Source organism: Sebastes fasciatus, chromosome 19 (assembly GCF_043250625.1).
Source record: "Sebastes fasciatus isolate fSebFas1 chromosome 19, fSebFas1.pri, whole genome shotgun sequence".
NCBI lineage: Eukaryota > Metazoa > Chordata > Actinopteri > Perciformes > Sebastidae > Sebastes > Sebastes fasciatus.
Window position 1 is genome coordinate 11,139,310 of NC_133813.1, and position 13,858 is coordinate 11,153,167.

General features: G+C 40.6%; 1 protein-coding gene across 3 annotated transcripts in view; it reads left to right on the forward strand.

The window, feature by feature from the left end:
* The window catches only part of lrrtm4l1 (leucine rich repeat transmembrane neuronal 4 like 1), a 143,707-nt gene that overhangs the window by 81,407 nt on the left and 48,442 nt on the right, over nucleotides 1-13,858 (forward strand). The window contains exon 3 of one of the 3 annotated variants that reach the window (XM_074617817.1): nucleotides 11,123-11,292. In XM_074617817.1, the coding sequence (XP_074473918.1) occupies nucleotides 11,289-11,292 (4 nt within the window). In that variant the 5' untranslated portion in view covers nucleotides 11,123-11,288. Of the gene's footprint in view, nucleotides 1-10,716; nucleotides 11,293-13,858 lie in introns of those variants that run through there. The other 2 variants (XR_012591633.1, XM_074617818.1) reach the window with 2 other exon arrangements.

Consider the following 13,858-nt stretch of genomic DNA (forward strand, 5'->3'; position numbering starts at 1 on the left):
TAATTGACTTCCCACAATCAACTGAACGTGATCAACAGCGAAATTGAAGTTTAAAAATGCGTACTCCACTCATAGAAAACTTAGCTGCATGTCTAATCAAGCGCTTCCTAAACTAATAGACAGTTACAGTCCAGAGTCGAAGAATAATATACTGTATAATACTCGTTTTGCCCGTCAAAATGAAAATGCACTGAATTCAGGTGAAGGAAAAACCTTATTTTAAGTCTTATTTTGATGCAAAGATTTGTACATTAGCAGGAATGTAGCACAACGTGGAAGTGAAAACAAGGTTTATTTAAATGTGAAAGTGCAATAAAAATATTTTGTCCCTAAAATCTATGAATTATCGTGATAAATAATCATGATCTCAATATTGATCAAAATAATCTTGATTCTCATTTTGGCCATAATTGTGCAGCCCTAGCTCTTTCTAAGTAGAAGACCTGTCCCAGACAGTGCTGGCACCGGGGGTCCAGATCCTTAGTGATGCCTCATTGCACACATTTGCTTTAATGGATAGAGAGCCTTGCAGGCAAACCTTTGACTTTGACCACACATGGCTTGCACAGTTTCCGATGGCTTGGATGTTCGGTCATGCTGCCCTAGCAAGCCTTGGAGAGTGCTGCTTCCAGATTTACCGAGCCAGCGAACAGTTTGCTGGCCTATGCCAAGACGGCAAACACCTCCTGTGGTGGGGATTCTTCTTCTTCCATGCCTTGCTTCTCACCAGGTAGTGTGCTTCTTAGATGCCAGTTCGTCTGCTCCTCTTAACTCTACAAGTAGGGATAAAACTGTGATCTGCTCGTGGACAACAGCACCACAGCTGCTGGGAAGAGCTCACATTCATCCCTGTGCTTGTTTCAGGCTTTAGTCAGAGCTCTCTGGTGGACTGGGTGATAGGATTTCTGTGCTGACATCTCTTGTTGTTAATCAGATTTGTAGATGTATCTGCGATCTCCAATTGATCGGTCAGGACTTTCAGTCACTCTTGCCTCTTGAGGTCTGGCTGACTGGTCTTGGTGGGAGTCTACTGGCACAGGCTATAAGGGTTTATTGTTCAGAGTGTTATTTCCTCGCAGCCACGGTAGCATTTGGAATATACTGTAAATCTGTTTGAACTGCGTTTGCTGATTCAACGATTTCAAAAGAAATGTTACCTGGGTGTTCGGGGTCTTTTTATAGATGGGCTTGTGGCAAAGTCGCCTGTGATCACTGAGATGTGCATCCATATGTTCGCTTTGAGAAATTACATTACACACTAATTTGAGATCACGCACCGAAATGATTTCTGGCTGTCAGTGTTGTGTATCGATAAAACTTCACTGGACAGGATGAGCGGTGGTTTATTATGCTAATGTGACCTTATCTTGCTTGACTGACCTCCGGTTATAATGGTGAATAATTGATATGCATGCTCACAATTCATGTCAAATCTAACATGCACCGTTTAGTCTAGTTAAGAAAAGACATTAGGCCCGAAGCCCCCGCTTGTGTATGATTTATAAAAAATGACATCACCCGTCCTTGACTTTGCATCGGCTTAGATTACATGCCGCCAAGATTACGCAACTACAATTTTTCATGTATTTTCAACCTTTGATATCAAACTCTGTTTTTGACATTGTATAACATTTGCTTATCAGAGAAGCCAGCCTTATAAGGGATTTTATTTTCTTCTCTTCATCATTCTGTATTTGCGGAGGCCTTGAAAGGCAAGTGAGAAAAAAAAGATTCTAGTTATCCATTTTCTAAGTCTGATCTAAATTGTTTTCATTCTTGTGTTTATGATTTAAGAACAAGTGAAACAATTTTTTTTTTTGCCAGGACAATTTGTCTAAGTTCCTTAATTTATTTTATCTGTGAAACAGGTGGGATAAAAAAGCCAATGCATTTTTTTTCACTGAATGCATAACGCACAATGCATTTTCAATACACTCTAAACAGATGTTACATATATATTGTGTGTTAGCAAGTTATGTAAATTGCAACTCAGCTGGAAGAAAACATTAATTATTTTAGACCCATTCAGAACATGAGGTAGTGGTGCAATTCAGCCTCTTGTCTTGAAATGAGTATTGCAACAACAAACGCTGAAAAAAAAAAAGATCCTCCATGGAAAAAAAAATTAAAATAAATATATATTCACCTAGCAATTTTTTTCCACCCATTTCACGGATGGAAAAAAAGGAACTTAGAAACATTATCTTGGCAAAACCTTTTTTTATCTGTTCTTAAAGGACCAATATGTGATATATTTAGTGTAATACATCATAAAATGACCATGATATGTCATCAGAGAGGAAAGGAAACATGCTAAATTGAAATATTGTCTTCTCCGACAACAACGCTACAGCCAGAATGTTCTCCTTTGACATTTCCATTCCGGTCCGTAACGTCCTTTTTTTGTTTTGGCCGGTGTGATCCCGTCCACTGCCCATTTCAACACCCCGTTGCCAAAACACAGCCTTCTGCAGCCATGGAAGTAAGCCAACGAACTGGATCAACAGAGATAACATAACATTAGATTCTACCCGACCTGAAAAGCCTCGGCACATCACTCTGTGGTCCGTGTGCAGCTGAGTTATCAAGGCAGCGAGTATTTGAGACACACAGCAGGTGTGGTGATTCGTTGAAAAAGAAGCTGTTGTTGGCACTTACTCACATTGTGCCCTCCTATTTAGATCCTTGCTTGTGTTGTACGAACTCTCAGATGTACATCGCTTTGAAAAAAAGCATCTACTAAATAAAATTGTAGAATTCCGACTACTGCTGATCAGAGGCTAACGCGGTCGTGTCTGGAAGGTAACCCTCAAATTGCAGCGCTAACTGCTATCAGTCATAACGGAGGAGCGGACGGACCACGGCTCTGATGTTTTGAATTCAGACTCCAGTACCCATTTTAAGCGCTAGCTGTCAGTACTACATTCGTTCCTTTAAGTCATAAAAACAGCAATTTAGAGCAGACTTAGAAAATGGATCACCAGATTTTTTTTCTCACCTTCCTCTCAGGGCTTCTGTATATATTTGTAGCTCCCTTTACATAAGTCCTTGCTGTTTACCATTCCAGCCAATTCCAATTACCTGCAAGTACACTCTGTGTTTGCCTCAGTTACAATATAGCAGGAAGAGGTTCACAAGTGCATGTGAAATACTCACCAACGTTTTCATTTTGTGTCTGACTGGGAGAAAGTGAAAATACTTAGTAGCATTTTATCATTTAGATTCATGAATGAATGAGTGACTCATTCCATCAGTAAATATTCATCTGGATGCAGCATCAACATTCATCTATCATATTAATTATGCAGTATTATATCATAACCTCCCACTGTATTTTCTAACAAATAAAAAAAAAAGATGTTATGCATCCTGTATTTGTATTCTTGTACAAAATAGCAAAAAAAAAAAATACAAATACAGTAGACATGTCACTGCACGGACAGCTTAGTCATCACTTCTCCTTTTGGGACAATATGAGTTAATGGAACTGTCCAGCTTGTAAATCCATTAAACACAACATGGTGAGTGAGACAACACCGAGTTATCACCTATGTGCTGTGTAATGTCTCCTTGCAGAACTTCAATAAGCTTTGATATGAGCTACTATTGATTTTTGCTGCAGTTTGAGTCGTCTTAACAGCTGATGTCATGACTCATGACATTTTTCAACAGTCAATAAGAAGTGGTTTTAAAAGGTGCAATGGGGCAGTTTATTATTTTACAGTAAGTGCCGAAATTAGTTCAAATATCCTCAAAGACTAATTCAGATTATTCATATTTATACAATGCAGGCACTGTGTTTTTTTTTAGTTCATTTGGTTTGTGTTATTTGATGTGACTGAAGAAAGTCAGTGACTTTGGTAATTTAAAAGTTATACTGGGAAACTGAAGAGATGAATGTCCTAAAATAATGTCACGGAAACATGTAAACAGCAGCGTTCGTAGTGATATAGCCGTGGATCCCAACTGCTGCCTTTAATTTCAGCATTCAAATAAGGGGTTTGATTATAGACTTTGGAAACCTGATAAATCGAATCATCAACCTGGTGGGATAGAAAACCAGCAGGCTTCTGTTAATCAAGGGCCGTAATTGAACACCACTGCTATGCAGATCTGATGCAGCAGCACTCCACTCAGAGCGACAGCTGGCTCATCACATAATCTAAGGAATATGACGAAGACGAGGTACTTCCCGCGTCTTTAAAGAGCTGGTGGCTCTGCAAACTTAAAGGTAAAGTGTGTAGGATTTAGTGGCATCTTGTAGTGTGGCTGCAGATTGCAACCAACTAAGAAACCCCTCCGCTCACTCCTCTTTTTCCAAGACTTCAGTAACGTGAGCCACCTCTGAGCGAGGCGAACGCCTTACCATAATAACACTACTTGAAGAACAACTAAATTCAGACTATGTATATGATTATAAATTTACTATCTACTATTAGAGATGCACCGATAGATCGGCAGCCAATCGAAACTGGCTAGTTTTCAGCTGATCGGTCATGACCGGCGACTGGCCGATCACTTTCATATTTCCAATTTTTTGCCGGTCACATTTACACACGTGCCGCATGATAGTTTCACATCGGCACACAGCGGCACCGACAGTAACGTCACAGCCACACATACACATACACACACACAAACGCACAACATAAAGAAGACATAAAGCATTCAATTTGTCACAACTGCAATTCCAAAATAACCTGCCGAGGAACAGCCTTAAAAGCATGTGTGTGCTGCTCAGAGTAGTCTCAGTGACCAGCTTGTCTGCCGAGAGCACGGAACTAACCAGCTAATGTTAATGGAGGTTGCATTGACTTGTATTATGATGCTCTATTCAGTAAAAATGTGTATTGGGCGAAGGTAAATTATAGCATTATCATGATGAGTTCAAATGTAATTTTGTAAAATGAAGTTTTGGGCGAGAAACTTGAATAAAATAAATGTTTGAAGGAGATGTTTTCAAAGCAATATAAAATTGACAATAGAGAAGAAATGATGAACTGCCTAACATCTTAATGATTCATTTCTGAAGTGGAATGAAGTGAAGTGTTTTTTTATTTACTCTTTTATTGCAGCCTTCTACTTTTACTTCAGTTATTCACAGGTATTGTGTGTTCAAACAAAAGGTGGGTGAGTGGTTATATCAATACACGTAGCGAGCCAACTGGTTGATGAACACGGCAGGCGTGGCAGTGATTGCATCATGTCTGGTGGCTGCTCAGCATTGTGAGCTCCTGGTAGAGATGCCCTTATCTCTGCCTCTTGAACAGATTTCTCTCCTTGTTGAATGTTGGTGGAAAATGGGGAGTCTGGAAACCAGCCTTTGTTCTTTAAATTGAGAGTGACTAACACCAAATGTTTGATGTTTCAGAGAGCTGAAAAATGTTGTTTCATCAAACTCGAAGCTGTGCTAAAACACAATGTTATCTCACTTGAACGGCTTTTCTTTTGGCATAATTTGGAAACAAAACACAACTAACCATGGTGTAGAAATGCACTTTACATCAGCAATAAGTTTCAAACCAAATTTAGCAATGGGTCCTACGTTTTAAAGTCTGGATTCTGCATTAAAAATCAAAACGCCTTTCATTCTTCTCTTCTTCAGAGGGGCAACTCTCCCGTGACAATTTTCAGACAGTAATGGCTTACATCAGCAGCAGGGGTGATGTGATAAAGAAAGATGGCTGCCCAGTTGAGACATTTGTTATTCATTTTGTTGCCCTAGATATGACAAAATGTTTTCACCCCCGACTTAAACTTGCAAATGATTCAACAACAGAATCACGAACAGATCCTTATCCTAATCACATCAAAACTACAGAGCACTGAAAAATGTGGAGAAGTTTGATTAACCCCTCTAAGAAATAAACGTCATGAGAGAAAAGCCCTTTTTCTTGCCTCACTTCTTACAGCCAGTGAGCTTTTTGGAACTTTAAAAGTCAAAACATGGGGAAGCGTATCATGCAGAATATTAATAGCTTCACGCAGCAACATCACAACATTTGCAAGATGATTTCATCATACACACCTGCAGGCGGTGGACTTTGAAGGTAATTCCAACAAATATAAAACTGACAAATTAGCCAAATCCATCATCATAATCCTGTCTTATATCGCATATGAGGAAACGTCAAGTCACATTAAATGTCGTCAAGGAATTCTTTTCGCATGTGCAGACACAAAACAAGATGCTTTTCTTAGTTGAGTTTGTGTTAAATTTCCCAGATTGCATAATGGCTATAAGGATAAAAGCAGATGTTGATCCAAGGCAACATCTATAACAACACAGACAGACTAAAAAGCCTGTTTTTCAACCATTATTTTTGGGATAAATAATGGCCATGACGGATCAAGCCAGGGTCTGTTCACTTAAATCACAAAAAAATGAAAATACATCAATACAATGGAGGTGAATTTGTGTGAGTGGTGCTAACAGCTCTGAAAATCTTTTCCAGAAACAGTGTCCCTGTTTTCAGTGCTGTGAAACCATAAAAAATGTCTTTCATCTCAACAGGCCTACATGAAACCAAAGTCAAAGTCCTTCAAGTTGAATAACCAAACAGAGTTCCTATGGAAACTGTCCTCCCAAGAAAAATAGTCCTTTCACCAAATGCTGAAATGTTCAAGTGCAGATGTCCTCTAGCGCAGTGATTCTCAAAGTGGGCACTCTCTCATGGGGTCAGTGAAATGATTTGCTATGAATTATAAAATTGTGCTGTATAATTAAAAAGTACATATCTACAGATTGGGACCATTTGCGCCAATAAAACAAACATATTGCGTCCATTGCTGCCAACCACGTTAGCTTTGGGCCAATAGAAACTCTGATATGATGGTGACACATCACGACAATCTGTCATGAATCAGTCCCTCAGGGCGCAATAAACCATTCCTGCTGCTGCTTAACTTAGCTTATTATAGTTATTATAGTTAGCTGGCGAGCATGGAGAAATATTTAAGTCATCCATATCGTCAAGTGACGCTAAGCCAAGACAGTTATATCGATAAACAGCGACGGCAGACTAAAATGCGTCATGTGTCTTCAGGTGCCAAGCTAAAGCAACATCTGATTACAAAGCACCCAGAATATCAGGGCAAAACAAAGTGGCATTAACTTGATTCACATTGAAATGTGTTTCTGTTTATCACTATCAAACAGGTATGAAGTATTTAGGTTGACATTTTTTTTAAATACAAATAGTTCCAATGGCATCTAAGAGTACAAATGGTAGTAAGCATTATGTAGAATCGGTGTTACAATTATGAGGGGGTTCTTTTAAAAAGCAGAAAAAGAAGACTTGAAACTAGCGATTGAGGCCATAAACTCATGTCCACAAAGTTTACTGAGGTAATAAATCAAGTGAGAGGTAGGGTCATTTTCTCATAGACTTCTATACAATCAGACTTCTTTTTGCAACCAGAGTTGTCGCCCCCTGCTGGCTATTAGAAAGAATGCAAGTTTAAGGCACTTCCGTATTGGCTTCACTTCTCAGACTCCAGAGTTGACCCTTTACTTCTCACTTGATTTATTACCTCAGTAAACATTGTAAACATGAGTTTATGGTCTCAATCAATCGCTAGTTTCAAGCAAGCAAGATAGCAACGCCAAAAAACAAGATTGCGAACTGGAGGCTTCAAAACGGCAGTCCACAAACCAAATGGGTGACGTCACGGTGACGACGTCCACTTCTTATATACAGTCTACGGTCTCGCATGGCTGCATACCGCTAAAGATAAGAGAGGGTCTTTGTACTATTCGCACAAAGACTCCAAACCCCAAACCTGCCTTGTCGGCTCATCTGAGTGACATCACCTGTCCTTTCCCCTGTGTTATCACTGTTCCCCCATCTATCATGGGGACCTTCCTCCTCTTCCTCCTGTATTTACCTGACATCTCTTTGCTGACACCGCACTTTGTTGCAGCTCGACCCTCCTCCTCCTCCTCACCAGCATCAAGGCCCCATCTGTGGTCAATGAGGAGGAGGAGGAGGGAGTGATCCCTATAGCGTAACTGATTTACGGCCCTGCCTCCTTGTGACAGAGGCTCCAGGCGACGGGGCCGTCGTCAAACCTCCATCGGGCAGCAAACCTGCGCTTGTTACATTAATTTCACGGCACTTGTCGCTCCTTGTCTCAAGTGTATTTCCCGGCTGAGCTATACTCCGCTAAACCTTATCACTACCACTATAAATGTTATCACTATAATATCATTAAAATATGTGCAAAATTCTAGAAAAAGGATGCTTTGCAATAATAGCAATAGTGCATGATATGTAAAGAGCTGAATGGCTGAATCCCGCACACACCTGGAGGAGTTTCTAGGAGAAATGCTCGGCTTGTTAGGTGAAATCCATCCAAAAATACAGAAGCGCTGTTGTTAGTATGTGACTGGCTCAAAGAAACTGAACAGGTCTGTCACTCAAAAGAGCTCTGTCACATGAAATATTCTTGTGATACTGTCAGTTTGACCACACGAAGCCGAACACTGCAGCTGTTTTGCCCACAGCAGGAACAAACAACTAGGTTGGAAGGGTAGGTTCTGCATCTCTGTTTGTATTTACGTCTTTTCAGCATCTTCTTGTTATATGGATTCCTGTCACACATACACACTGCCTTTTGAAAATGAGCCCAATAGAGATTGAAGTCAAAGACATGTCTCTCCTTGAGAGAACATCTTATAAATGAGGATCTTTTAAGAAATGCTTTGAATTTTTAATCAATCTACCGTCTGGTGAGTAGCCTAAACTGTCTGGCGTGTAGCAGAAAATAGAATGAAATGGATGATAATGAAAGATTGTGGACCCATAAACGTAGAACGCCAATATTGTAAGTCATTGTTGAACATGTCATTCCAAAACCATTGGCTTTGATATGCTGCTCTAACAGCCTCCACATTTTATTCTCAATGCAACGCTCAAAGCCTGACTGAAGACGGAGTTTATCGTCTCTACTGGCTCACTTTGAACCTCGTACTTTTCAATGTCATGCTGTCATAAAACTTTCACTAAGTCACTAAATAGTGTGCCAAGGCTAACCCAGAAGTCAAGTAAGGCTGGAGCCATTTCTTATAATGGACGCAGTTCTATAATTGATTGTCTGGTTTCATCCCTTGTATCTGAATCATTCGAAATAAAGTACCAATTGGAAGACTAAACACCTTCCCAGGAATGAATCACAATGTGACATGATTGAAGAAGGGGGGACTAAATCAAATATCTGAAAGTGTTATGGACTGTGGTGGGTAGAACTTCAACTGAGTATTTTAAATTAGAGAGAAATGTCATTGCTGTAGGACTTTTGTTAGAGAGAACAAATGGCAATAGATCTGGTCTCACTTCCAGGGTGTGAAATACTAATGCACGGGCAGCGACCCATGGCATGTTGATACTGACGCCTTTAGCGTCTGTTGGGTCGCACCAAGCATTCAATTAACCCATCCGCCTCATTATTAGCAGCCCAGTCTCATTCCCGGGGCATCAAATACCAACCTGTTCGCACTACCAATTTGTCAAATACCGCCATTTGTTAAGTGTCCCTTGGCATTAGAAACCGACACACGAAGGCACCCTTTAGCAACAGTATGTGACGAACCAGGCTTTCAACTAACTCCAATCTAAACCCACCCACGGCCTTATTCGACAGTCGGAGCAAGTGGCGCAGTATTAATAGCTTGAGAGTCCACTAAGTCATGTTCTTTTATACCTTCTTTCAGTGATCTACCATGTGAATAGATGAATAGTGAATAGTGAAAAACCTACTATTGGGTGTAGTAGGCACCTACTGACCCACATCTATGGGGCTTATAGCGACTGACAACGCCTATTTAATAGCCTGATAACAGTCTAATCGGCTGATTTGTGAAGCACTCTGTACTGTAACCCTGTTTTGAAAGGTGCTATATAAATAAAGATATTATTATTATTATTGTTATAAAAACAAGTGACAGCTCAAGGATATACCACGGCTGGTGTCAGCTGCCAGGCAACTGCAATCAGGGTAGCACTTGATAATGCACAGGTGCAGTCAAACAGGTTTGTATATAATTAGGTCAATTCTAACAAGGCATCAATATCTTTAAGGTTAGCAAGTCCAACATTGGATATTCACAAATATAAAAAATTTTTATTGCCAAAAAATTAATTAATTGCCTATTTTCAATCATCTAAAAATCCAAAACTTATGAGGGCTTGAAACAACCATTCTATCTCTGGTTTGGACAATGACATGCCTCATCCCTAATCAGACACACTTTGCAATGCTTCACTGCAGTTATCAATTTTTTTTTTTTTTAAATGTCTTGGAAAGCATGTATCCCTGCTCCAACAAAACATTTAGCATTCCCATCCAAGCAATAATTATGCAACAAGAGGTGGGATCAGGCAGGCTACCCACTCATGCTATAATAATGACCACATAGAGCCATCAGCATATCCTCCACAACACCTGCATAATGGACTTATATAGAGGAGAAAGGCATAGAGGTAGAGAGGGTTCTCCTGCATTGGTTTTGTTTGTGTCGGTGGTGATGGAGACAGAGAGAGAAAAAAAAAAGGACAAAAAAAAAACAAAATCTCACATTTGACCAAATCTGCCTGCAGCTGTTAAACACTGCATTGAATGCTTTCTCCCTCTCTCTCTCTCTCCTTTTTTTTTTTTTCCTTTCTTTCTCCCACATGCACGCGCCTGCACACGCGCGCACACGTCCCCCACGCAGCCGGGCGCGCACACGCAGCCCCTTGCTCGCCAATGCACAGTACAGCAGCAGCAGCAGCTCAGCGCAGCCTGTATGATCGCTGCCTGGCGTCTCCAACGCTCCGCTGGATGTTTGCGCAGAGGACACCTGCCTCTGCCTCTGCCGGTGACTGCACCGATCATCCACCGCCAGCTAAATCCACCACCTCGTTTCCACCTCTTAACTTTTGTGTGTCGTTTGTGTTGCTGTTGTTGCACCTGTTCCAACAGCATCGGGTGATAAAAACCTCTTAGAGCCTTGGCGTTTGACTTCCAACTCGGCACTTGGATGGATATGTGTGACAGGTCTGGAAAGTTGCCCTGCGTCAGGGAGCATGGGCGCAAACTTTAAAAGCTTTGTTTTTATCATCGAGAGACAGTTTTTTTTTAGAATGAAGGCAGGTGAGTCACCCCTCGCGTGAGAAAGGCGCGCAGAGCTCCGGGTGCTCTCCAGGTATCTGGAAAAGGAAAAGGAAAAGGCGACGCGGACGGAAGTCGTGATCTGTGCGGTGGATTGCGCACACGGAGGACGGAGAGGAACGGACCGATGAGACAACATGGGTAAGTAATGTGGAGGATTGTGTCGTTTTGGAAAAAGATTGAGAATGAGGAATGCTGCAAATCAGCACTATTATTAGTTGAGCGCACTTGGTGCTCCTTATAATAAACAATGTGGGTTGATTTTTCTCCTCCTTTGGCGCATCTCTGAGTGTTCAGAAAATTCCCCTCAAATATTTTTTTTCGCGGCTTATTACTGCGCAGCAAGCTGCAGCACTTTTGTATTTCTATTTCACTGCAAAATATTCTCTGAGATTTTTTTTTTTGTTTTGTATTCAAGATCACCACTGAGAGGTTTTCCTTCTCTATTAAAAAACACACACACACACACACACACACACACACACACACACACAAAACAAAGGGAGTGTTGGTGCCAATGAAAATCAAAGAGGAGGAGGAGGGAGACTTTGTGCTCTCACCTTTTATGATATGGAAATGTGAATCAGTCGACAGGAGAATCTATAGGTGCCAATTGCACAATGAGTTGAAGCTAAATAACCATTATGTGTCAGATGAAATCCTTGTTACTGAAGCAAGTTAATCATCCACAAAATCCACAATCTTGACTTTAAACATCCATAATGTGGTGGTTCTGTTTTTTCCTATTTGGCCTCCCCCTCAGCTCCCCTCCCTGTCTTTCTCCTTCAAAGCTGTGACATGTTTTGACTCCGTCCCATTTCTTCCACCTCCCCTCTTCTCCCTGACAGCTCTGGGCACCTACAATCTCTTCCCACACTGCCTATCACCTCCTCCATTTTACTGACTGTGGGTGCTCCAAAAGCTAAATTCACCGCGCAGCCTCACAAAACCCACACTTCTTTCTCTTCAGTGTTTCTTTTTGTGCCTATTTTTTTTTGGGAGGGTGGGCTCAAAGAGAACTGTGGGTGTTCAGAATTGTCACTGAGCATGCCATGAAGGATGTTGACTTTCAAGCACTCTGCAGCTGTTTTAACAGAAAAAGACTCACAGTGTTTCACGTCCTTTTCTTTCAGTGCAACTTTTGTTGTTGAATATCTCAGTGAAGGACTATTATTCACATGCATGCACGCGCACACTTGTTTGATAGACGGTTAGGTGCAGAGAGAGAGAGCTGTTTTTTTTAGATTTCACCATTGTGATTCATTCTGTTTGTCTCGACTTTATTTCTGCTGCTGTTTGGTTTCATTTTTATTCTATTTTCTTACTGCCAAACTCACTGAATGAGCTGACACAGGCTGGAGAGATGCACGCTGCCCAAAACATCTGTGCAGAAATGTGGCACTTACCCAAGTAATGAGCAGCTTAGTGCAACTAATGAGCACATGCTATTACAGTTTTAATTATGTCATCACAATTACCATGAGCCAAAATAAGTGGCTGCATTTGTTAGGATATCAACACTTCTGACTGAAGCTGTCTGGCAGCATCCATCCCATCTTCATCCATCGCCTTGTTTGTCACGGATTAAACGGGGGAAGGATGAAGTTTTCTCCCTGAATTCGACAATAAAACATGAACTTGACTCAGAGTAGCAACTAGAGTTGCAGCTAACCGTCGTTTTGAATATTGATAAATAATTTTTGACTAAATATGAATAGTGTTCTTCACATTTTCCTTCAAATTGCTTGCTTTGCCTAATCAACTAGGGATGCATCGATTACGATACCGGATCAGATATCGAGCTGATACTGACTCAAATAGCTAGATCGGATATGATCTATTCAATGCAGTTCTGTGTTTTTATACAATATACATTATAGAATGGAATTTTTATTCTTATTTAACTTTTCAACAATATGTTGCTGCATTAAAAAGGTTCACACCTGAATTATAATTCCTGTCAATTCTGAAGCTTTTTTTTTACCAAGTTGATGGTGTACGAAATAACAATTCAGTAAATTTATATCTACGTATTAATTTGTTAAGGAAGTAATGTTTATTAATTAAACACTGGTATCGGATCGGTACTCGGTATCGGCCGATACCCAAAGCCCAGTATCGGTATCGGGACCAAAGTATTCAACATACAATGATATAAAACAGAGAAAAGCTGCAAATCCTCACATTTGAGAGGCAGGAACTAGAGCATGTTTGACATTTATGCTTGATAAAGGACGGAAATGATTATCCAAATTGTTGGTTTTGTTTGAAATTCATTTAATTGACTAATAATGTCAAAACTACTATTAAGTAACGTTTTATTATTTTTTAAAATGAAAAACAACTAAGGAGGAACACCCTTTTGAGTGACAAGCCCGACACTGATACATTCTAATCACATATTTGTGGCCTAAGCTGTGGAATTTATATTCAGCCCTGCCTCCCACAACAACACAACGACGCAAACAGGGCTACATTTTCAGCCGACAGAAAGTAAGGGCAGGGATCAGCAATGCAGGAGTCATTTAGAACAACACGGGGGGGCCCCGTTGGTCTCCGGTCTGACTGTACACACTCGTCTGCGCTACTTGTACTGATTAGGCAAGAGCAACAGGGCAATTATACTCAAATAGCCTTCAATTTATTCGATAATCCATCAGTTTCCTAGAGCAGACACAGACAGTAATTGGCCCGTGGTGCACATGTC